Source organism: Cebidichthys violaceus, unplaced genomic scaffold (assembly GCF_023349555.1).
Source record: "Cebidichthys violaceus isolate CVI_PGR_0920_01 unplaced genomic scaffold, fCebVio1.0.p SCAF_4, whole genome shotgun sequence".
NCBI lineage: Eukaryota > Metazoa > Chordata > Actinopteri > Perciformes > Stichaeidae > Cebidichthys > Cebidichthys violaceus.
This window is the reverse complement of record NW_027176594.1, coordinates 14,255,728-14,279,938: the sequence shown is the minus strand read 5'-3', so window position 1 is coordinate 14,279,938 and position 24,211 is coordinate 14,255,728. Positions and strand designations below refer to the sequence as shown.

Genomic DNA, 24,211 nt, shown 5'->3' with positions numbered 1-24,211 from the left:
GACAAAGAAAAACATATTCGCCAATGTGAAATTTAATTGTAATTCAGCTCAAACAATCCAGTCTTTCCTTTGCCTCTTCTGATTCTGAAGATTTCTCAGAAATCAGTACCAAGTTGATGTATTCAAAGCACTCTATAACACTACCTTGTTATGCATTCATAACAACTAGTCTTATTTTAAATTTCTTTTGTGATGGAAATGTTCTCCTTCCTGTGCTACACATGAAGCGCTCATTCAAAGAGAGAAGACAGAAGATCACGCTGTGGTTTTGTCCTCTTAAAAAAAAACTCTGCACACAAAAAAAAGACAAAGTGTCACTGGAGGCAAGGTCAAACCATCACTTCTTCTCTTGCTCACACTCTCTCCTGTCCTCACCCATAAGCCTCATCACGCAGCTGCACGAGGAAACCCACCTTTCACGATAATCTGTGCCACCGCCTCGATCACGCCGAGCGTCGACATGGCGACGCACGTATAATTGTTGGACTGACGCACGTCGGTCAGCTCCAGGACGTTGCGGCCGATGGGCATGTCGTCCTCGGGCGTCAGGTCCTCTGCCCCCAGCATCCACTTCACGTACGGCATCGGGGAGCCCACGGCCACGCAGGTGATGTTGACGTTCCCTCCCGGCATGATCTCGCTGTCCGCTGGGGGGATAGAGAAGCGAGGGGGGACGCGGCGCACTGGACCGGACATCGATGAAAGCGGGGAGGCAGGAAGAGAGGGGCGATTAGAAATTCATAACTGTGTTGCTGAGGTAAAGTGCAGAACAGTGCATAACAATCAATGTCTATACACCCTGGGATGATTTTTTTCCCCCATGTGCTCTGAAGATGAAGTTTTATGATATTAAAAAAACAACAACCTGCAAGCATTCAGATAGTCTGGAACATCACCGCTAGGGCGCATGTGATATCAAAATGTTTTATTCATGGCGTTTTTAGGTGTGCTCCATTAAATATTTTATGAACTGAGACACAAAAGATACTCACAAAAAAAAAAAATCCCAACTCACTGCAAACACACATGCACTCACGGGGGAGGGGGGGGGATAACAGAGAAAAAGAGGAACGCTGGGTACAGAGGAGCAAACTGTACAGGCAGGGTTTAAAACCTTCAGTGCCGCACATAAAAACAGCCGAGATACACACAACACAAACGGCAGTTTAATGGAAGACAAGGAAATACTCAGGAGAGACTCAAAAAGAGCCACACAGTTGTTACTGTACCAACCTTCTCGCAGCTCTGCAGAGGGGAGGGAGGACAGCGGGAGGAGGAGGAGAGAAAGAGAAAAAAGAAGACAGAAATATGAAGAGAGTAAAGAGAGAGAAAACACAGCGAGTCCATAGACGGCCGGCGAAAACCTGTGCTGTTTAAGGCGGCTAACCGCAGCCGGCTGTCTCCATGGACCGCCTGTCAAACACTCACTGAGCAGCACTGCAAGATTTCACCGGCCCTGCGAGCGCTGTTAGGCGCACATCACTGCCTCCGCGCCGCTCGTGCGTGTGTGTGTGTGTGCGTGCTGTCCGCGCACGTGTGTTTATGTGTTTTTCTTTTAGTGTAGCACAAATGTGTGCGTTTCTGTGCGTTCGTCCAGTCGTGTGTGTGTGTGTTTGTAAACCCCCGGGAGAGATGTTGGGAGTCAGAAAAAGCATGCTACACTGTTTAAAGCCTTTATTTATTTCATTTATTTTCCAGGGGTGGGCAGAAAATGGAGCAAAAGGCCACGGGAATCAAAATGTCTCTCCGAGATTCAAACATGCGGTGGAAATGCGTTTGCGTGCGCGCGTGTGTTGAAGGAGACAGTGCCTGAGGAGGTGAGACGCCTGTCAGATTTTGGGGGAGAAACACCAAGTCTTAACCAGACAATGATTTGTTTTTGTTTTTTCTTCTCTCTCCAAAGGTCTAAAGGCTAAGAAGGGAGGGCAGAGAGATTAATAGCCGGACTGAAACATTCAGGCTGCCCTAAACTGATGTGGAGCTCTCGCTTTAAAAGACAATCGCCCGGTTTTATGGCTCAGCAGCGCAGAATTATAAAACACGGGAGTTTTACGGGCTCCATAATCACATTAATATGACAAACGCACATTCCTAGCAGAAGACATTATGTCAAAAAATGTCTTCTAGGAATAAATGTCCCAATCTGCACATCAATGCAATCCCTAAATCTAAGTGCTATAATTGGACCAATTTTTTATTATCCTCTTCTTACCTCTGACATAGAGGTTAGCTGGAGTGGAATAGCGTGTCCCATCGCTGTTGGTGGCGACACACTCATACTTCCCCTGGTCTGACTCCTCGCTCATCTCTATCTGGAGGGCACCTGGATGGATGGAGCGATGGAGAGGAAGAATAGGAGAGAGAGACAGAGAGAGAGAGAGAGAGAGAGAGAGAGAGAGAGAGAGAGAGAGAGAGTCGCACAGAAGGATAGCGAGGAAGAAAGAGTAATTACACAAGGGTGGAGGATATCAGATAATTGGGTATAGTCCATAAATACACCGACATAGAAATGGTAAGAACTGCACAAAGTGTAAATGAATCGGAGGGAGTTTTTTTCAGCGAAAACAAGCTGAACAAAGGGCTAAAAAAAGGAGACCAAATCTATTGGGAGACATTACCAAGTTTCTACCACTGTCATCAAGAATCTGCCCAAAACAAGGGGTCAGCTTCCTGATTTAGAGATGGGAAGGAAACAAAATGTAAAACCCCCCCAAAAAAACACTGATACAAAGCCTAGAAAAAACGGAGAATGTGGTCTTCATGCAAGGCAGAAACAAATCAACCAAGCAACCAAAACGGGAAGAGGTCCAGTCACCAATACCGTATTTATAAAAAATCCATTGCTGAAAATTAAGATTCAGTTATATTAGGGAGCAAATAATGTTTCAGTTGTCAAGGATATAATGTGACAAAGATACCGCCATGGCGATATGATATCCCCAACCCTTACGGATCCACCAATGGGATCAGGAGTGTGATGTCATTAAAAACACACCCAATAAGGAGGAACAGACATTGAACGACCTCAATAAAAGGCCACAGATTAAAAAATTAAAAAATAAAAAAAAATGGAACGACATACGGAAAGCCTTGGGAAGGGCCCGACGCTTTCTCTCTCCCTGAAAATAGAAAAACTGTCAAAAAAGTCAACCAGAGGGTTCTTTTAAAGATGGTGTGGTAAGGCAAAAAAGCGCCCAGTAAAAACTTTATCAAAAAAGTGGTTGTTTGGGGCTTTTTATCGGTGATGAGAGAGAAAAGAGAAAGTAATGGTTAAAAAATCATGAAGAAATGTGTGTGTATGCACGTTCGTGTGTTTACGTCTGCGTGAGCACACTAATGTCTGCACGTATGTCTGAGTCTTCGCCATCTGGACTTTTCAGGTTGAGCGAATTAACAGCTGGGAGGGAAAACAAAACCGGGACGTCTGATTGGGCGAATATAGACAAGGTAGAAAGGAGAGGCCGGGTCAAGCTTAGGTTTAGACCCTCCCACGAAAAAAAAAATAAAAAATAAAAAGCAGACAGAGGTAAAAGCAATAGTATGCTTTGCCACCTCAAACTAAGCGACCAAGAAATAATTCAATATTCTAAACAAGTCATGCTTTAGACTGAAAACAAAGTAGATGTAAAACAAAGCGAAATGATGTTAAACTGGATACAAAAGAGAGACCACAACATGGCGAGGAAGGAAGCGATGGGTTTCTGTGTTGTAGAGCGAACGTTGAGGCTGAGATGGAAAAATGAATGGATGAAGAGAGGATGAGAGATGGGAAGAGGGGAGGTGATTATAAAAGTCATAGTATAATGAATTGCTTGCTCAATTCCAATTCCCCCCTTCTTGCACCTACTGCAGATCTGATCTGAAGCAGCCGGATGAGTATCGCCAATATAGGAAGTCTTTTGGACTAAACGTGCATTGATTAATCCACTCGGAGCTGTTTTTTTTTTTCAGATCCGCGAGACAAGTAGGAAACCAGGGGGTTGGAAAAGAATCAGCCCACTGTGTCATGTTGGTCCTCCCAGCAGTCTTACCTCGTATGGGCGTGCCACCTGAGTGGGCAATGAATGCACGAGATTAGAGAAGGAGAAGAAGAAGAAAGTGTTAGTACCAACGGGGGAGAAAAGTGGGGGTAAGGGAGGGAGGGACTGGGATGGGGAGGTAACTTGGAGAGGAGAAGAATCAAATTAGAGAGGAAGACTCAAAATATAGATCCTTAAGAGTGAGTGAGAGGAAGAAGGGAGAGAGAGAGCGAGAGAGAGAGAGAGGCATAAAAGAGGAAGACAGAATAAATAAAGACAGAATAAGAGGAGAGAGAGAGACAGAAACTAGATAGACAGAGTGACAAAGCTATAAGGAGATGGGTTATTGATTTGACTTCATTGACTTGCAGCAGGGGCAGATGTGGCTGTAGGAGTGGGGTGGTGTATGCACTGCACTCATCTATGGGTCTCTAAGAGGTGGACTGGGACTCTAAGTGCACTTCTCGTCCCTGAGACTTAACCTCAGAACCAGGTGTAATCCTGCCAGTGTTAAGTGTTCAATATATTTAATGTCGAAAGGAAAAAAATCCACCCTCCAATACTTAAACTCCGCAAAACACGTCACTGTCCCTGCGTTGCGCTTCGATCGATGTTTATTGTCTGGCGTCCCTTCCAGCTACAAACCAAGTCTGACAGCAGGGACATTTTCAACAATCAAAAAGACAAAACATCAGCAGTAAATGTCAAGAGGATGTCTCGGCCCCTCACAATCAAAAAGAGCAAGGATGAGTTTGTCGACTCGATATCTTAAACCGACCATCGGCAAGGCTCTGCGAGAAGTCCGGCATAAAAAAATAAAAAATAAAGAGGCAAGAGCGGACTTTGGCAGATCAGGATGCAATGCGGCCACTAACGGTGGAAAAACAAGCGGAAAAAGACGCAGCGAAACCCCAAACGGTCTGGGTTTGCCAAACTTTAAAATTTTTTCCAGCTGAACAGTGAACCAAAAATATGTTTTTGGGGAAAGATTTGCGGCGAGAAATAAGCAATGCAGAAACAGAATATCGATTCCTTTTTTTAATCAACGCTGCCTGCTGTCTTATTATGGACAAACTTAATTTGCATAAAGCTGAGGTCCAGTCGTGATTATGCAAATTTAGATACGCCGAATGGTTGGTCAACCTGTTGTATCGTATTCATCATGCAACGCACGGCCGGCTCTCTTGCTCTCCATAGAAAATTAATCCGTCAACAGATTTGCTGTATCTCCACCTTAAGACATGTTTACCCAGATGTATGGCTGCGACTAACAATGATTTTCATTAGTGAGTGATCTGAGGGGTAGTTTTTGGTTAATCAAACATAATTCGACTGACAAAATGTCACAAAACTGCTGATCACAATGCCCCTAAACTGAATGCGACATCTTCAAATTTGCTTGTTTTGTACAACCAAAAGTCGCATATCCTCACAGTTTACAATGGTGAAAAAACAAGAAGAGAAAAAAGCAGCAAATTTGAGAAGCTGTAGCCAACGTCAAAAAGTGATTTATATAACAGTGAAACCGTACTGAAGGGCGGGTTTTTCTTGAACTACTTCACTTGTCTGTCTCTATTATGGTGATGTTAAAAGCTGCATGTGTCCATTCACTACCTCTGAGCAGCACTAACAATGTTTAGCTACACAGCACGGTCAACGTCTAGGAGTCTGAAGACCTGGTCGCCATTGATCGCCTTAGGGCGGCTCCACCAGAGGCCTACTACCAACCGGCCATCTGGAGCTGATGGCTTATTGACTGGTAACTCTATGCAGCAGGGCGGTGGGGAGAGTAAGTGGGTGAGTGGATGACAAAGTGAGTGAGCGAGTGAGTGAGCGAGTGAGTGGGGGGGAAGGGGAGGGTAATCGAATAAGTGGAAAAGTAAATAGGTGAGTGTGAGGACAGAGTTATTTGTAATTCTTTTAGGTGTGGAAAGGCTGCAGGTGCACAGGTGAGGGTGAGACCAGCTACCTCTAAGGTGACAGAGATATGTGTGAGTATATATACGTATATGTATGAATATATGAAATATATAGACATATATTTGTAGATATGTGTTTTTTATTTCACCAAAATGATGTATAGGTGCCTGCAGACTGTGTGTGTGTGTGTGAGCATCTGTGCTCTATATTATCTTTGTGTGTGACTGTTAGTAAAATGCATGCCATGCATTTTAATAACACCTCAACATTGTAAAAGGTGAGCAGCAGCAGGAACAGTAGCAGCATTTAGTGAACAGTATACAGAAGAGTGGACAGTGAGGGTGTGGGCCTCGGAACAGAAGCACTTACCAAAGGACTCTGTGGTTAAAAAGATACAAAGAGAAAAGAAACAGCATAGACATGGCATTACAATCGGACCATTGGTTACACAGAGGAGTTGACTTAGTAGAAACACCTTGAAAAAGCACTGGAACTCCAAAAAAAAGTCATGGATATTGATTATCTAAACAGAACTTTATGCTTTAAAGAATCGTAAAAGTTTTTTGTAATCATCAAGTAGAAGAAGCAAAGCTAACATACCAAATATTTTACATTTAAAGCTCAAACAATTGTGTAAATCCTAAAATAAATACTATATATTTCTTTTTTGGAAAAATAAAGGTATAAAAAGGGAGTTGAGGGTTGAGCCAGATAATAAAAAACAAACAATGGGGACAGAAGCGAAGAGGTTGTTATCCATAAAGAAGCCAGAGAGTTGGGTGTCCAATCACAAGAGAGGGATTTTGGGTCCAGAGTTGGTCCCTGGAAGCAGGAGGAGGACTGAGAAAGGAAGGGGACTTTGCTAAGACGAGTTGGGATTTTACACACTACTGTGGCTATCGAGGAGCTGATTGAGAAATAATTTGTTCTTTGTTTATTTTTTCCAAGTAATGTGTCTTTGAATTTAACACATTTACATCAGTTCATTTCCTCAAACGTCATGGATGCGACGTCCGTGAATCAATTTCACACCCACTCAAGACGCAATTTTCATGAAACGAGGAACAACAAAAGGTTATTGGTTCGTTTAGTCACAGCAGTGAGCCATCTTTGAGAGGACATTCCCTCGGTGCACGCCACCATCACCTCCTAGGTTTAAACTTGCAAATTCTGTCAGTAGAGAAAACTGTTGTCTAGGGACATGTTTTTACAAATGTTTCGAAAAGTTTGAACCGAGTGAGAAACTAAACCCTTTCCGTGATGGCGATTTGCACGGGGAAGACCTCAGAGAGTTTGGAGAGAAGCGTTGGAAAAGTTCACCGTTCAAGGCTTTGAAGAGTTTAGAAAAAGTTGGCAACTACACACACAGTCAAGTCATACCACAGCGGCAGAGAAAACACAGCCAGAAACCACGGCGGGAGGAGTGCGGAACAGCAATAAGAAAAGGGGTGAACGAGGGCAAGAATAACAGACGGGGGAACAGAAAATAAAAAATGGGTTGGGGGGGGGTCGGATATTGAAAGAGGGATAAAAGCAAAGTGGGAGGGGAAAAAATCTGTAACGTGGAAATAAAAGCTTGGGGTTGAGAGGAAGAGGAAAAAAACATGGAGGGATCAAAAGCGTTAGTTACCTGAGCGGAGCTGCTTGATTCGTCCGTTGTTATTGGACGTGTTGACCGGCAGGAAATCCTTGAACCAGGTAATTTCTGGGTCAGGGTTGCCGCTAGCGGCGCAGAGCATAGTGGCGGTCCGGGAGCGCTCCACCACTTTCAGCTGGGGGCCCATGTCTATGGTGGGGAACCCCGAGGGCAGCTGGTCCTCTATAGAGAGATCAAATACACCAGTCAGACAGAGCTGCTGAACATGTTTCACATGGGTTCATTTGAATGGTTTATTACACAATACATAAACGTGTGTATTGTTACAGTGTATATTGATGCTGGAACTGTGAACGTTTTTTCAGTGGGTTTGGTCAACTTTGCATGAGTTGCTTGATGATTTTGGAAGCTGCAGTTTGTTGAGCTAAACATGGTGGGAAATATTAGAAACATTTGGATTTTGTTACTTTCAGACAGAGCCAGACTTGCCGTTTTCCATGCTTTCTCGTATGCTAAGCTAAGCTAACGGACTGCTGGTCGTAGCGATTCGTATTGGACAGATAGATATGAGAGTGGCATCAGTCTTGTCACCGAACTCAAGCAAGAAAGCAAACAAACGCATGTCCCACAATGTCAAAGCATTCATTTTTCTTCAAGTTGTGCATTCGAGATGCCCTCAAAGCAGATGGTCGACGTTCAAAACAAGACCAAACACGACACTTCGCACCTGCAAAGACACAGCTTCAGGCCTGAACTGACGCCAGCCAGGTTGAGTCACAAACAAGTTTTTTAGAGAAACAGGTTGGAGTCCAATGCAAGAGTCGAGTTTCGATTTCATTTCGAGTCATAATAGGTTTCGAATCGGCTTTGAGCCCGGAGATAAGACTGCTGATACGACAGTGAGGTCAAATAGAATGAGTAACATTTCATTCCACGTGACAAACTATCTCACAAAAAAGCTTTAGGCGATCACTCCTCAAATAAGAATCAATTTAAAAATTAAATGCTCTATTCCGCTGGGAGTCAGTAACAGCTGAACCACGCGTTTTATCCCGCTCAGTCTAATGCACACAACCTTCTCGGGGAAGCTCACCGCCCTTTGCATGAATCAAACAGGCAAGTCAAATAAAGACGCCTCCGCTGGGACCCCGGGTCCCCCTTTTTATTTTATTTTTTTTGGGACGGCAAATCAAATGCGAATACCGCCGACATCCAGGGCGATTAGATCAAGCACGAGGAGTCGCTCTGCTGTGATGAAGGGAAATCAAAGGCAGTGGGCCAACTTCATTCAGCTGAAGTGGGAGATTTGAGGGAGAGGAGGGGACAATACTTCGAGGAGGCGGGGGATCAAAGACGTTTGAACTGTATTCACTCGTAGAATGAAAGGGGTTCGGAGCAAATCAGCTTTAAAAAACAAATTCTGTACTTTTGTTCAAGGCCGCACTCTCCGTTAGATGTAGAATGTCACATTCATGAGTCATCCATAATAAAGTGGATAAAGACAGTCCTGGTGAATGTGGACCGATGAGCTAGGCATGTGTGTGTTTGTATTTGATGTAGAAGGCAGTCTATTGTAATTTTTTTTCTTTTTTCTTTACCAAGAATCCCCCGTGACTTCATCCCTCTCAACCACACAGAGCCTCATTAATGGGAAATCCTAGCGCGGAACCTCGCCAAGGAGATGCTAATTCTGGTACCAGCCCATCGAACCATGGCCGACGGGTCGTGAGACACTAGGCTTTGCGAGAGCGAGCGAGCGTGTGTGTGTGTGTGTGTGTGGCCTTTTAACAGCTCTGGTTTCAATCAATCGCAACGTCCCGACAAATGGAAACATGGACATAATAAACCGGGATGACGAGATCAGAAGGGCTTTGTGTGTGTGTGTGTGTGTGTGTGTGTGTGTGTGTGTGTGTGTCAGGGTGTTCTGTGTGGACGGGTGGAGAAAGAGGGCAAAAGTGCAAAATAATAAAAAATTAAATAATGCACACAAGAGTGACAGGAAGGAAAATAGAGAGAGAAAAAGGGAGAGAGAGAGAGAGAGAGAGAGAGAAAAAAAAACAGACAGAGAGAGAGAGAGAGAGAGAGAGAGAGAGAGAGAGAGAGAGAGAGAGAGAGAGAGAGACCCACACGGCATAGCAATCCCGATTCTCTCCGCTTTCATTATGCAAACGCTTACTTCAAAGACAGCCCCTAGATGCAATAATGCATTCTATTTCATCTACCTGGGGTGGGACGCGAGCATTGAGGACGCACAGTCAGGATGCTACTCCCTAAGATCATTCGTCTCTCTTTGCCCCTCTCTCCCGCAACCACCACAACACACCCAAAAATGTAATTTTAAAAAGCTGACAAAGTGTGAAGAGGCGTTTAAGGAGCGATCGAATGAGTTGATACACACACATAGACACACACACACAAACATGTTAACACATGCACATAACCAGCTCTCCGCTCATCCATCATTGGGGACAGGTGTAAGCAACACCACAGTGTGTTTGGGACAAAGCTGCTCCAGTGTGTGTGTGTATGTGTGTGTGTGTGAGCTGCAGAACAGTTAAGTACCCCCTGAGGTCAGAGCAGATGCGTAACCCTACACTCCCCTTGTCGACGGAGCCTTCCACACATCCCACTGTTTCGTTTGGACCTGCTCCCACTTCAGTGTTTTCCACTGTGCGAGAGGTCCAGATAATTTCACAGCTCATAGAAAAATCCCAGTCTCCCCGACCATGGGAAACCGCCGCGCGAACACTGTCCTCTTTATGCGAGACCCAAAAAATTAAATCCACAGACATCGCCCGCTGCGTTTGTCATCTGCAAATCTGGAAGAGATTCGCGGGTCGTACAATCATGGGAACGAAAGCGGGAGCCGGCTGCTACGTCATAAGCTCAAGTGAAACATCTGCACCTGCAAACAAACCTGTTTCTGTCATTCATAACTGACCGGGGTGGGGGGGTGGGGGGTTAACTGTGATGGATGCAGTGAAATTAACACTTGCAGCTGTACTACTGAGATGCTCATGTGTTACATTTTTGTTCAAGTCTGGTCTGGTTTGTGAGGCCACGGCTTGTTTTTGTTTCTGCATCTCATGAAGCTGTTTTGAAGGGTCTTTTGTCATAACTACATTGTGAGAACCGACTATCTGAGCCCTCGTGGTTTTTTGCCCCATCAGACTTCATTGTCGCCATGTTCCAAGATCTTAGCAAGTACTAAAACACAGAAACCTTTCTTTAAGGTCGATCTTGAAAACGTAAAAATCGGGATTGTCCCTACGCCAGTGTTTGGTTTGTGCATCCTGGGATACTGTAGAAACATGGCGGCCAGCTCCCTGTAGAGGACCTGCTCCGAATGAAGATATAAACGGTTCATTCTAAGGTAAAACACGGTTCTTATTTTCAAGTGATGAAAAGCTATAAATATTCTCAATAATATTATATTCCATATCTGCCAATAAATCCCCCTAAATGCTACACACAAGAATGGAAATAAGTTACAACATTTTTGGACTGACGTACTGACTCACATTGACTACTTTGACCAAACCATGAATTATACAGTATCGGACTGTACACTGGATCCTGAGGCATAATTGCTCTCGAGTTCATTATTATTTCAGCCATTGTCAATCACGGCCGTTTACTGGAAGCCAAGATTTCAATTAGCCCACTTCTAATCCTCAGTAATTAAGCCGGCTGACCTTAACACCGGATCCCTCCTGTCTGACAGACAGTCAGTCAGTCAGTCAGTCACTGGAGCTGTGTCTTTACAGAGCCAGGGAGACGAGGAGACATGACGGACTGACAAGACTCTGTGTGTGTTGCCTGGATCTGTGTGGTGTGTGTGTGTGTGTGTGTGTGTGTGTGTGTGTGTGTGTGTGCGGGGGTGTGTGTGTGTGTGTACTTTCCAACTGACATTTCGACTGACAGTATATCAGGGGCTATTAGCTGCTCCCAGGTGGCCTCTTAGTCCTCCACAACACAATGACTCCTCAGAGGAGTAGAGAGAGGCTAATCACTACATAAAGACCGACTGTCTTAGATTGAGGATACGTTTGTGTGTGGTTTGCCTATGTGTGCATGCATAAGTTCTTACGTTCTCAATAAAGATAAAGATTAGACACAAGCGGATAGCTTCCATCAAGGGAGGCAGGGAGGGGGAGGAAAAATAAATCAAAAATAGATGCAGGGACATATAAGCATGAGCGCATACAGATGTGCGCGCACACAAGCACAAAGACAACCATGTGAGACAGGAAAAATTCTGGATGGATGGAGCGGAACGGCCCAGAAGATGCTAAGAGTGGTCTGATGTGAATAATTTAGAGGCTGCTGTGTAGTGGACCTAAGAGCATATGGAGAGGGAAAGAGAGACACAGAGAGGAAAGGAACAAAGTGTAAAAAGACAGAAAGGGGGGAGAGCGAAAGAGTGGAAGAAACTTAGGAGACAAAAAAAAAACAAAGACAGACGAGACAGAAGAGAGAGGAGAGTGGAGAGGAAGAGCTGTAGACTGTGTTATTACCCCTCAGAGAGACGAGAGGGAGAGAGTGAGAGACAAGATGGTAGAACAATAGGCTGCGCGTCCTTTCCCCACGAGCATGTATACTGTAAAGGCAGGCGATGTGATTATCCACACTTGAGCGGCTTCACTCGCTAAGACACTCTTGAGCTTCAAAACTACCGGTACATAATGTTCTCCTAATGGACTCCACTAACACTAACATCGCCATCTGCATTAATGGACTCTTGCTAACACTAACAAAAAAACCCATCTACCGCAGTGGACCCGGGCTTACACTTGCACAGGCTGTATATCTACGAGGAAACATCCAACAAGCCTCGGCCTCTTCTGAATAAATAGTTTTGAAGAACATCAACGTATACATGTGAATATGTATATATGTATATATGTATATATATATATACATATATACATATATATATACCGTTAGAATCTATGAGGAACCACAGGTCAGTTGAAGTTAAATAACTCTAGCTAAATCATGTTTCCTGCATTTCTTCTGCAGCATCTTGCTATGGCAATGGCGGCACATGTACACAGCTACCATGAATTGTGCTTGATTTTTTTGTCTTAATTTTTTGTTTTGTTCATTACTGGAGCACTAATGACAAAATACATTCATCAACATCAGGAAAATGAAGCGTAGGGATTGGCTGACCAACCAGCAAGACCTGCCGAACCAAAATGCCACCAAACTGCCGCAGGGAGGAAAGGAAGGAGACGGCGAGATGGAAGCTAAGCTAACCCAGCTAGGACCTGAGGCTACTCCACTACCCAGCCTGCTGCTGGCTGTCTGATGCCCGGTCGCAGGAAAATAAGATGGATGAAAAAAGACTTCAGGCGAACCCAGGGGCGGGAGGTTGGCGACTGTTGAGCCCACATCTTCACAGAGACGTGGCTCCACCGTAGTGTCCCGTATCAGGCTGCATTGTTTACATCAATGATGCTTGGTGCTCAAACATAGTCAAAGTTGATGGACGATGTTTTAATGATTTTTTAATGGGACGATGTCGGCCATATTATCTGACCAGCAAATTGTTTTTGTTGCTGCTATTTACATCCCTTATGATGCAAATAAAAAAGTGCACTACAGAAATGCACAGTTTTTTTGTTTGTTCGTCATGTTTTCCTTGTCTTGCAAGTGGGGTATACTGCCATTCGTTGTGCATCCCTGTGTTGCATAATGACAGTAAATGATCCTTGAATCCTTGAATCCAAACACCTAATTACAGAGATTTCATTAGGAAAACTGTAAAGTGTGACTGGTTTGTCAGTTACTGTCACAGTAGGGTGACACACAGAAAACACATACTGTGGCCATGATGTATGTCCAGGTATCATGATTAGTAATTTTCTTAGCAGCAATAAAAAAAGAAAACTGACCCCGTAGCACACTCAGTCGGGTGGAGGCAGTGAGCTCTCCCGCAGAGTTGGAGGCGTGACATTCGTAAATGGCCTCGTCCCTGGGGGTCCTCAGCGGCTGGATCCTCAGGACCGAGCCGGACCCGTCGTCAAACTCTATAACCTGTTTCGAAGGAGAAAGACGTTTAATCAATATAATATATTAACGATGGATCAGAATGTGTAAAGTGAAAGGTGTCACTTGTAACTGTAAAACACCCATTGTACATGACCTCCCCATACCAGGCAACGGACAAAACTTCAGAGACAAATATTGCCCCGGGACCAAAAACAGAGCTAAAAGAGAGTGAATATTGAACTTACATTCATCAGGTGAGCAGAAACACAACTTCAAAAGAATGCTAATGTTGCTCTGTGTCTGCTGCATGTTTACATGGGCAAACGTTGATGTATAATGATATGTCAATATTGTGTTAGTAGCTTGTTTCTGCTGCCTCCAAAGTGTCCAAAACACCAGTAACTGCAGATTTATCAAGCTTTAAAAATATATATATGAAAGTATATTGCACCGTGCTACAGATACAGTAGTGGCAGGTGTGTTTAAATGTTTAGCTGAAGCATTGGACACTGACTGGTGTTGCTGTTTGTTTTTAATTTCATCTCCAGCATTGTCTGCAGCTCAATAATAAACAGTTACAAGGTCCTTTCCTAGTTTTTAATTTGTCGAGGGAAGCTGAGGGGACAGAGCCTGGGACGTATGAGAGCACTAAATCAGGTTTAAGCCGTAAACCACAAAGCATACCTGGACCCACAGTCTAGGATCAATCACTCCACACATTTAAATAGACTTCAAGTAGCACCAGAAAAGCAGTCCACTGATGATTAAAAGTAACTTTTGACTGATTCTAAAGAATAGAGATGGGATAGTTGAGAATAAAATTGTCATTGATTGCCCCTCATGTCTTTTTTCATATTTAGGATATGTAACAATTTGAGATGTTTTTTTTCTGAAATACTGAATTGTAGATCAGTAATTGCTCTTGCATAAGTTTAATACATGTGTACCAGATCTGGATTCGGAATTCTGGGTTTTCACGGACTGAAATCCAATAAAAAGAAATCCCTCAACAACTCTTGAACGAGAGACAAAAGAAATATATAGCAAGTAGCCTGAGTTTATATAGGGTGGATTAAAAATAAAATATCTCCCCGAGTGATTTAATCACAAACAGGAACAGGCCGAGATGAACTCAAACCTGGGAGGAAACTGGACTTATTAAAGTGGAAAAGCACCCTGAGCTCAGGGTGAAACTGACTGGGGGGGGGGGGGGGGGGGGGTCCATCTAAGAGTGACTCGTGAGGTGGTGAAATAAATCAAAGGTTACTGCCTTGGGGAAACTAATAAGGCTGATCATATAAGAATCTCATATACTGTAGCCAGAGGCATCATCTGACATATGAAAGAGTTGGAGCAGATAGCATTTCACACAGTTGTATAACCTTTGGAGTACAAATGAAGAGAGGCAGGTAAACAGTTTAGCTTGGACTTCACTAAAAACACAAGACTCATTATTGACTTAAATGTCAACTTAAACTGCAATAAAAACAGTGGCAACAATACATCTTTCTCACAGCGGGCGATCTGATTTGTCGACGAAGGAAAAGCACATATGTAACTACTAACATTAATGTTGGCTCTGTTCCATTTAGGAGTCATCAAGCTAGGATAAGCTAACTGGCTCCACATTCATATTCACAGACGCAAGAAGAAGTGGTACTGATCTCCTAAACTTTCAGCAAGAAAGCAAATAAATGTGTTCCCCAAAATGTCAAACTATTCGGTTAAACAACCGATTATCACGGCAGTTTCTAAATAGTTTTTGTTTGGTATACTAATGTTAATCCAGCTCCCATTTTAGGCTTTACAGCCATTATTAATGCATGCATGTCACACCCATGGATGAACAAAGACAACTGGATACAGCGTTGGAGGCGGGGCCCGTTCCATTTGACTTCCATGTTAGAAATTCAGGTAGAATTATCCAGATCGTTCGGTGATCTTCTGCATCCATGGGGCCATAAAGCAAGCGCACTAGTGCTTCCTTTAACCCCGCCTCCCAGCCATCGTTTCAGCCTCGCTCTCAGGCTCATTCACATGAGCAGAGGAAGGATATTAACTCTGGATTTAGCTATTAGTGCATTTTACAACGTTCAGGGTCTGATGATTTAAAAAGGGCTATTCAAGTGTCCGGACTGACAAGTTGATTCACCTCCAAAATGAATTATCTGCTGATTTACAGACGTCTTTTTCCCAATGTAAGTCTATGGGGTAAAGTCTTTTTAGGCTCAATGGCATCATGTGGTGGCCCCCGGAAGTTGTAATATCAGTGATGGGCCACTTTGTAAAGTTTGCTTCAAAGCCAGCCGCTCTTTACTGGGCTTGGTTACACTTGTGTTTTTTTGACAATCAAAATGTCTGCTGTGAGAAAGGTATTTGAAGAAAATAGAACAACAAGAACTGACACCGCTGAGAATAGTCATTCTGATTTTTCCAGACACCACTGCTTTGGTGTTTGGTGTTTTGGACACAGCGGGGTCCACACAGAGTTGTTGCTCTGTTGTGGAACGCTAAGCCATTACCATTTCGGTATGAGAAGAAGTCTGTATTATCATACAAAAAACAACCAACAACAACAAAAAGTTACACTTCCTTCATCAGTATCTCAGCATCATACCTCAAATCTCTGGTTGCTGACTTTTTTGCCTTTCTTGTTCCAGACAATCTTGGGCTGTGGATCCCCCGTGGCCTGGCACACAAAGGAAGCCACTCCCCCCTGGACTCCTGTCTGATCTTCGGGGGTTCGCGTAAACCTGGGGGGTGCTGTGTGGAAACACGTATGTAAAAGTTAGTTTGTGTCGAAGCTCTTAACATGACAATCATTCATTCTATACCGACAAGCATTGACGCATGCATGCACCTATTCTCTAATGGATTAATGTGCTTTTTCTAAATGCACTTAAACGTCATATTTCCACTTGATATGCAACCATAATCATTCACACATCTGTAATGTTGGAGACCTCTGCATGGTGTCTGGCAGGGAATGCCAGACATCTGTGTGTGTGTGTGTGTGTACACTTTAGTTGAAAAAAGAGGCGGGACAATGATTTAGGAACATTCCAAATGAAAACAAATCAGAACAGTGACAGTGTGAATTCTTGGAGTACACACGCATCTATACATCTGTCTTTCAGTGCATGCGGGTGGCTTTGTGCATCTTTCTTTCTTTTTCTGTACACGTGTGTGCACGCTCCACCATGTTTTCCCCACTGTCCATGTACCACCAAAGAAGCTTAATATTTCTGTGCCATAAAGGATTTATGAAGACTTACTCCTGACATGACCACTAAAGCCCCTCATTCCGGGGACGCCAACAATATCATAACCACAGCCTCCCGCTGGATTGTGACATCACGACATCAAAAAGATTCGGCACGTCAGTCACGGCACGTCACCGCCAGCTCGCCTAATGGCATTCCAGCCAAACCAGAAAATCCCTACTTAAGGGCTTACCGCCAACCGCCCTGACAAAGGGAGAGAAATTGCTTTTTGCTGTTTTAAAAGGAGGGAGGGAGAGAGGCAGAAAAAGCTAAGCTTTTCAGAGGAGGAGAGAAAAAACGATGAAACGTTGAAAGAGCGGGGGGAGAGCTGGAGCAGAAGAGCAGGGGGGATAAAGAGAACGAGCGAGAGAGAGAGACAGATGGAGAGGGGAATGGGTGAGGGAGAGAGAGAGAGAGAGCATGAGCGGCAGAAGTGCAGGGAGAGAGGAAGAGGAGCAGGAGGTGGAGAGAAAGAGGGAGAGAGAGATAAAGTCAGCGAGAGCGAGCCAGATGTAACGGCAAACATGGTCGGAGAGCCCCGAGCTGCCCGATCACCTCCACACCTCGCTGGCTCACGGCCAAATCTACCTCAACAACTGAGTAGAACAGTGTGTGTGAGAGTGTGTGTGCATTTTTTATGTTTATGCTTATTTTCCGCCCTTGCATATGGCATTTTACGTGTATACACACGATTAGTCACATCCAAGATGAGTCGACTGACAATTATGGGCCACAATTTTGATTAATTGATGAATGTGAAAAATCGGTCTAATTTTTATATGATTGTAAATTTTAATATTTTGGATAGTGGCTCGAACACGACAAGCTATTTGAAGACGTCCCATCGGGCAAACATTTTTATTGCATCATTGATCAAACGCATTTTTTTTAAAATAAAAATATTTAAAAGAAAATTGTCAGATTGGTAGAATTGACTAAAATAGTTGCAGGCCCTAATGCTGCACGCAATTTCTACGTGCACGCCATTGCGCCGTACATGTGTGCGTGACGAGTGAGCCACTGTGTGCATGTGTGCCCATCTGAGAGAGAGAGAGAGAAAGAGTGAAAGGGAGAAGAGAGTGAGAGGGAAACAGAAAGAATGAAGAGAGGGAGAATTGCTCTATTAATCCTCTTGCTAATCTCTCCCTCACAAAACAAATGAAAAGTGTAAAGCCAGCGGAGCCATGCTAAAAGGCACGGTAGATCTTTCAATTGCTTTTAAAAAAAAAAAAAAAATTATCTTTACCCCTTTCTCTTCATCTCTCTAACCAGATTCCTCTCTTCATGCCTCTCCTTTTTAATTGTCTTATGTTCCCTCTTTCTCATATTTTGCCCCTTTATCTTTTTACTCGCTTCTAATTCTTTACCACTGAATCATTCCCCCCCCACACTATCCTTCACAGCTGCTCTCCTTGCTCCCTCTTTCATCCTCCTCCTTGTTACTCTTTCTCCATCTCCTCCCTCCATCTCTGGGGTGTTACATAAGTCTTCCTGTCACATTGACTGACTTAATGAGGAAGGGTGGTGGTGGTGGTGGGGGGGGGTGTGCAACCGTATGCTCTGCACTTCTCTCCAACTCACTCTCGCAATCCCCCCCCCTTGTTTTTTTCCTCCTCCCCTCTCTTTACGGGCCCTCGTTCTTCCCCTCGTCTCTCCCTTCCCTTCCTTCGCCACTTTCTCTCCACGTTCAACCTTCCTCTTCCATCCCCGCACCACATCTCCGCTCTCTATTGACGCTGCTAACTGTTTTGTCTTTTGCCAAGATAATCGGGGTCGTTTGGTGGGATTAAGCATTGACATTTGGGCCGAGGAAGGGAGCGACCAAGCTCAAAAGGGCACTTCAATATTCGTAGTCCTTTTAAGGGGACAGGAGGGATGGCTGCAGGTTTATTATCATTTCATGGATTTCAGATTAAAATAAATAAATAAGATGGACTTGGAAAATTCACACAAGAACTTGTTCTACGAGGGGGTACTTTGTAGCAGTCACATGCTTAGGTGCTCCTCACAGCCGTCCTCTTTTCCCTCAATATGACCCAAGATGGAAGTGAGGGGGAAACGACCGAGTGGGTCCGCTGAGAGAGATTTAGATGGAATTAGACAGAGCCAATCTTTTCCCTCTCGATGTGTGTGTGTGTGTGTGTGTGTGTGTGTGTGTGTGTGTGTGTGTGTGTGTGTGGGGGGGGGGGGGGGGGGGGGGGGGGGGGTGGAGGCCGGCCTACATAAAGGTCGCCATACAGTGGGATCTGATCTACACAACAGATGGCAGGGATTACAAAGTCAGCCCCCAGGACCACTTTCGAGTCACAGCTGAAGACGTGTGATGAACTTTGATACCGTGATGAGAGATCGTCTTTATGTCTTTTTGAAAAGAAAAAACAGAAATAGAAAGAATGTGTTTGGGTAAGCACAGAATGATGGTGGCCTAGAATAACAAATTTGACCGCATAGATACTGTGGACTTCTGACATACAGGTAAAAACTAGACTAGTGACAGATTCTGCTATGGTTCTCTTCCAACTGTTTTTCTTTTTTAACATTTTAGTTTAGTTAACTGTGACAAATGCGACCATAAACTCCCCTAAAGTCCTGGGTAAACTCCCCTTGAATGAACCTGCAAACCGTAATGGGGCTATGGAGGTTCACTGGAGTAGCTGAAAAAGCCAAAAAGAGAGACTGTATGAAGCTAATGACACTTTGTAGGAGGCTACAGGGACGTACTGTAGCTGACAGATGCTGTCTTAACCTAGAGGGATGCTGCGAGAGGGAGGGAGTTTGTAAGAACAGATGCTGGCACAAACCTTCGGGGAGTATGATTTACGAATATAGAGTATTAAGATTGGAAAATTGTATGAATTCAAGAATGGAAAGTATTTGGGAGGTTTAACAGATGGCGCTGAGCTCAAAAGATGCACGTCTCGGGTTGTTGAAGTAGCCTATAGCTTTTAAAGTTCCCATATCGGGTTTCCATACTGTTTTGCAATGCAGAAAGAATATAAGATGTTTATTTGATGGCAATTTAGATTTAGAAAAAGTGACGTTTTATTGTTTTTATGCTATTTGATTTGAAATAAGCTGTTCTCCGACTATAAATGTCCACTAAGTGTGAAATAATAATCAAACAGGACATTTGTGTTATTTTTCCTGGGATGCACTAAGTGATCTAAACTCACAGATCTTTTTTAAAACTCTCCAAAACATTGCAATTCATGTGCCCTCAGGCCTCATCTTGTGTGCCCTCAATCACTTAGCTGATCCCATGCAAAAAAGCATAAAGCAGACCGGCCTTTCCCAACAAAGCAAATCAATCAAAAGCAATGGACTCCGCAGCACAAAATGGACCCACTCTGTCTGATACTGCAGCTGACAATGTTGCAAATTGGGGGAAAAAAGCAGCTCTGAGATGCTTGAATACCAACAAAGTAAAGAATCACAGATAGGAATATAGAATCGGTAATTATTGAATCTTTGGATCGTCCCTTTTTTTGGAGGGGATAAATGGTTACAGAACTTCCTGATCAGAAAGATATCTTGCCAAGCATCTGTGCGTGCACCTCACATTTTCCTGTGTATGTGCTCATGTCGATAGTTAGGCACGTAATGAGCAATTTACGGCCCTTGCCAGGAGAAGATCCAGCTGCATGGTGTTGCATGTGGTGGTGGGCGGTTGGCTGATGACTCGCCAAATGAGAACTGAGTCAGGCTTGTCAGACAAGTTGAGGAATGAGGCCAATATCGAGGCCTGAGCCGGGGCCGCGATAGTCAGCCCGGAGAGTGGGTGGGCAGCTGGCCAGGGCCATAACTTACGACATTAACATCAAAACCGACACATTAAGAGCAAATTATCAGCCGCTCACATTCGTCCTGGAAATGAAACTGGATTGCTGAGGCCAATGAACACGGAGACACAGCTATCATCCTTCTGCAGCACATGAGTGTCAATCGGAAAACATTTAGCTAAAAATGGGCCGTTTCAACGTAGGAAATGAAATTATGCACAATTAAGCGCCATAACTTTTGATAAATCTTCCCATTAAAGACGAGATGTTATTGAAGTTTCATAGAGTTTAAGTGTCCGTCTGTGTCTCAACCAAATCTGGAGGACACAGTTTTCCTCTCATGTAAAATTGCGTGGTTATGACTTGTACTTTGTCACTTCTCTGTATGCAAATCCTCAGCTGTCATTTTCACAATGATGCAATAGCAAAACAATAAAATGCACTTTTACTGCCGATTGGAATGCATGTCCAATTAGCATGCCACTTACCCACCACGGCTGCCCCCAAGGTCTGGCTAGTGCAGAGTTAATCAGGGTTAATTTGTTAGAAACACAAGGGGAGGAATTAATCAAATGGGGTCTTCTTTTATACACAGATCATTAGAAACACATGTGCTACCCACTGGGTACACAACTTTACTGGGTCAGGGCTGGCTTCCCATAGAGACGAACAGAGGGTTTTCTCAGCGCCGGTCACAGCGTATTACTCACTCTCTGTCGCTCTGCTAAGTCAGAGCTAGGCTGATGCTATCCAGGCCTCTTCACAGACGGTTGCACCTGCTAAGCTAACGCTAAGCTAACGCTGGTCAGATCCTGTTACCCACGGATGGGCGCACAGCTATGCTAGCCGCTAATAGCCCCCACTGCTGCGGGCCGGCAACGCAGCGCGCTGAGAAGCTTCGGCGGCAGAGCCGTATCACTCTCTTTCTCATCAACACCGACTTTCCTTCTCTCTTATCTGACTCACTCATGGATAGACATTTATGGATGATAATGGAGAACCTGTTGAGGGAGTCCAAAGGGTCACTGTGCTACAACTGAGTATGAGATTGGTGTGAAGGCCTTTTAATTGTATGTATGACTTCTGAAAATGTTTGTGACGTGACCCATTTCTGTCACCTTCTATGCAGAGATATTTGCACTGGAGTCGACAGAAAGAGGTCGTTTTTACATTTTTAAGGTTTATTGTCATATTCCGGATGAGCAGGCACATCATCTGCCAGAGCAGAAATTTTATAAAAATGCCATAAATAATTCCAGATAATACACCGTAAATCCTTTAGACAATGACTGAACATAGTTGTGTTGATAAGCGGCATGCTAATTGAGAATAAGGAAATTAAAGGACATTTTCAGAGCGATTAGAGTTATGCTCATTTCTTGATTTACTGACACAACATCACGGTCGACTTTTCTGCAGTGTCACAGCCGATTTCTCTCTCTTATTTCTTAATAAACAACTGTCAAACCACGTTAACCCTCCCGATGTCTTAAGGGTAAGAAATGACCTGTTTATTAGTTCAACAGCAGAGAAAACTTCCTGAATTCATCTTTATTTTTTTCAGCATTAAATTTCATGACATTTCCTGGACTGAACCTAGCATTTGGGAACTTTCAAATCAAATCTATCTGTCAAATAAAAGCCTTGCACCATCAAGGTACAAATATTGTCTCTTGGTCTCCTTGTTGATCTTTAGAGCTCAGACGTTATCTCATTTGTTTCATCCTCAAAAGCTGTTTTTTACCCTTTTATATGTCAGTTAAAAAAACCCACACATAACGTGGTAATCAATGAACTTTGGACAGAGCCAGGCAAGCAGCCCCACACCCCCCACCCGCTCTTTATGCTAAACTAAGCTAACGTAATGCTGTTCTCAAGCTTGAACGGTATCGATCTGGTCATCCAAATTAATTCTTTGCATTAAAGAGCATTAGCGTGTTTCCTAAAATGTTGAGGTACTCCTCAAGAGATCTCTAAATGATCTGTCTATGCTGTGATATGTGAGGCGATATTTCAAGATTTCTGTATGCGTGTAAAAAACTGTAACAATGAACAATTAAATGGTAGAAAAAAAAGGATCTCTTGAGACTTGACACTGGAGGCCTTTTGGTCATTTGATCATCACCTCCCAGTCCACACGAGAAATCAACCAGAGCCTCCATCACGGTCTAATCTGCCGAGAGCAGATGTTGACATTTTGTACTATGGTTGGGCATTAATGTCAACCAAGATCTGGCCTCTTTTCTTTTTGCACATTCAGTGAGCCATGCAATACCAATCAATCACAGAAAAGAAGCACAATCCATCGAAGAAAATAACTGCTTGATTCTGTTTCACCACCTTCAGTAATCTCCCCCCCCCCCCGAAACCTTTTTGTGACCTTGCCTCTTCATCTATTGCCTCATCCATCAGCGACAAGAAGCTGCGAAGCTCGCACGAAACTAGATACTTATCGCAATCTAATCTCTTGTCTAATCTAAGCACTACACATGCTTGCATACATATACATACAAAACAGACAACTGCGAGCATAATCACAAGGGGACATACACACGCATGGGGCACTAAACGTAAAACCTTATCGATATGCCTGACCTCACAAATCTTTGATAAACATGCAATGTCCGCCTTCTTATGTTCTCACCAAAGAGGGACCAATTTCAGTCTTAAGCAGATTTATTTTCATACCCAGAATCACACATCGCATATTTGCCTCAAGGAGGTTTACTATCTGTACAGCATATTACACCATGTACTGTATCTTGTATGGCAGTACATGGTGTAGTAAGTATGTATCCATTCAAAGCATATCAAATGCATCAAATACGAAGTTAGACTTTGTGTGTGGGTGAAGGGCTTGTAACAGAGTGCATTTCTTTTCAACTGGCAGTAAATATACAAAAACTTGAGCAAAAACTAAATAACACAGATTTTTTTTGGAGGATGGAAATAACAATTTAGCTGATCTAATGTGAAAAGCCTAAGCTAAGCTGAAAACAACGTTAAAGAGTAAACTCATTGGAATTCACAAAAAACAAGGACAAGTTGATTTTTATAGTAACTTAGACCTTTGACCTTAGAACCTGGGGGAAAGCTGCATGAAATACAGGTAAACCGAAAAATGCTCCTGTCTAAGCACCTGGCGATCAGTGCCTCGCTCAAGGGGCTCCCATGGTAAGCCAAAAGTAGCGGTGCTGTCATTGTGGGGGATTGACCCAACCTTTCAGATCCCAGCCAACCTCAAGGCTACACGAGTGCTGGCAATATGGTCGCATGTTGACAGGTCAATCAGTCACCATATGAGCAAGTTCGGTCTTTCCAGTGTTGTACTGAGGCCCAATATGTCATGTGTGAAAATGGGATATTGTCAGTAGCTGAGAAAAGATGTTTTTCATGCCTGAGACGGGGACCCGAGTCAGCGACTTAGACTCGTGTCACACTTCAGGCGCACAGACACAGTGACTTGAGACTCATCCTCAAAAGATTAGCGACTCGACTGGGACTCGAGATTTGGCACTCGTGAACAATCCTTCATCATTACTTCAGTACATCATTTTCTACGCTATTGAAACACCATTACCAGCTGCCTTTCTCACTCTCTCTGATCTTTACAGGACCTCCATCTCGTTTGCCATC

General features: G+C 43.7%; 1 protein-coding gene across 11 annotated transcripts in view; it reads right to left on the bottom strand.

The window, feature by feature from the left end:
• LOC137885369 (receptor-type tyrosine-protein phosphatase delta-like) overlaps positions 1–24,211 on the bottom strand; it is a 160,400-nt gene that overhangs the window by 42,814 nt on the left and 93,375 nt on the right. For 8 of the 11 annotated variants that reach the window (XM_068727595.1, XM_068727600.1, XM_068727601.1 and 5 more), the window contains 8 exons: positions 16,151–16,296; positions 13,437–13,578; positions 7,570–7,758; positions 6,309–6,317; positions 4,032–4,049; positions 2,213–2,323; positions 1,234–1,245; positions 414–683 (listed from right to left, as the gene is read on the bottom strand). In XM_068727595.1, the coding sequence (XP_068583696.1) occupies positions 414–683; positions 1,234–1,245; positions 2,213–2,323; positions 4,032–4,049; positions 6,309–6,317; positions 7,570–7,758; positions 13,437–13,578; positions 16,151–16,296 (897 nt within the window). The remainder of the gene's footprint in view (positions 1–413; positions 684–1,233; positions 1,246–2,212; positions 2,324–4,031; positions 4,050–6,308; positions 6,318–7,569; positions 7,759–13,436; positions 13,579–16,150; positions 16,297–24,211) is intronic. The other 3 variants (XM_068727598.1, XM_068727604.1, XM_068727606.1) reach the window with 1 other exon arrangement.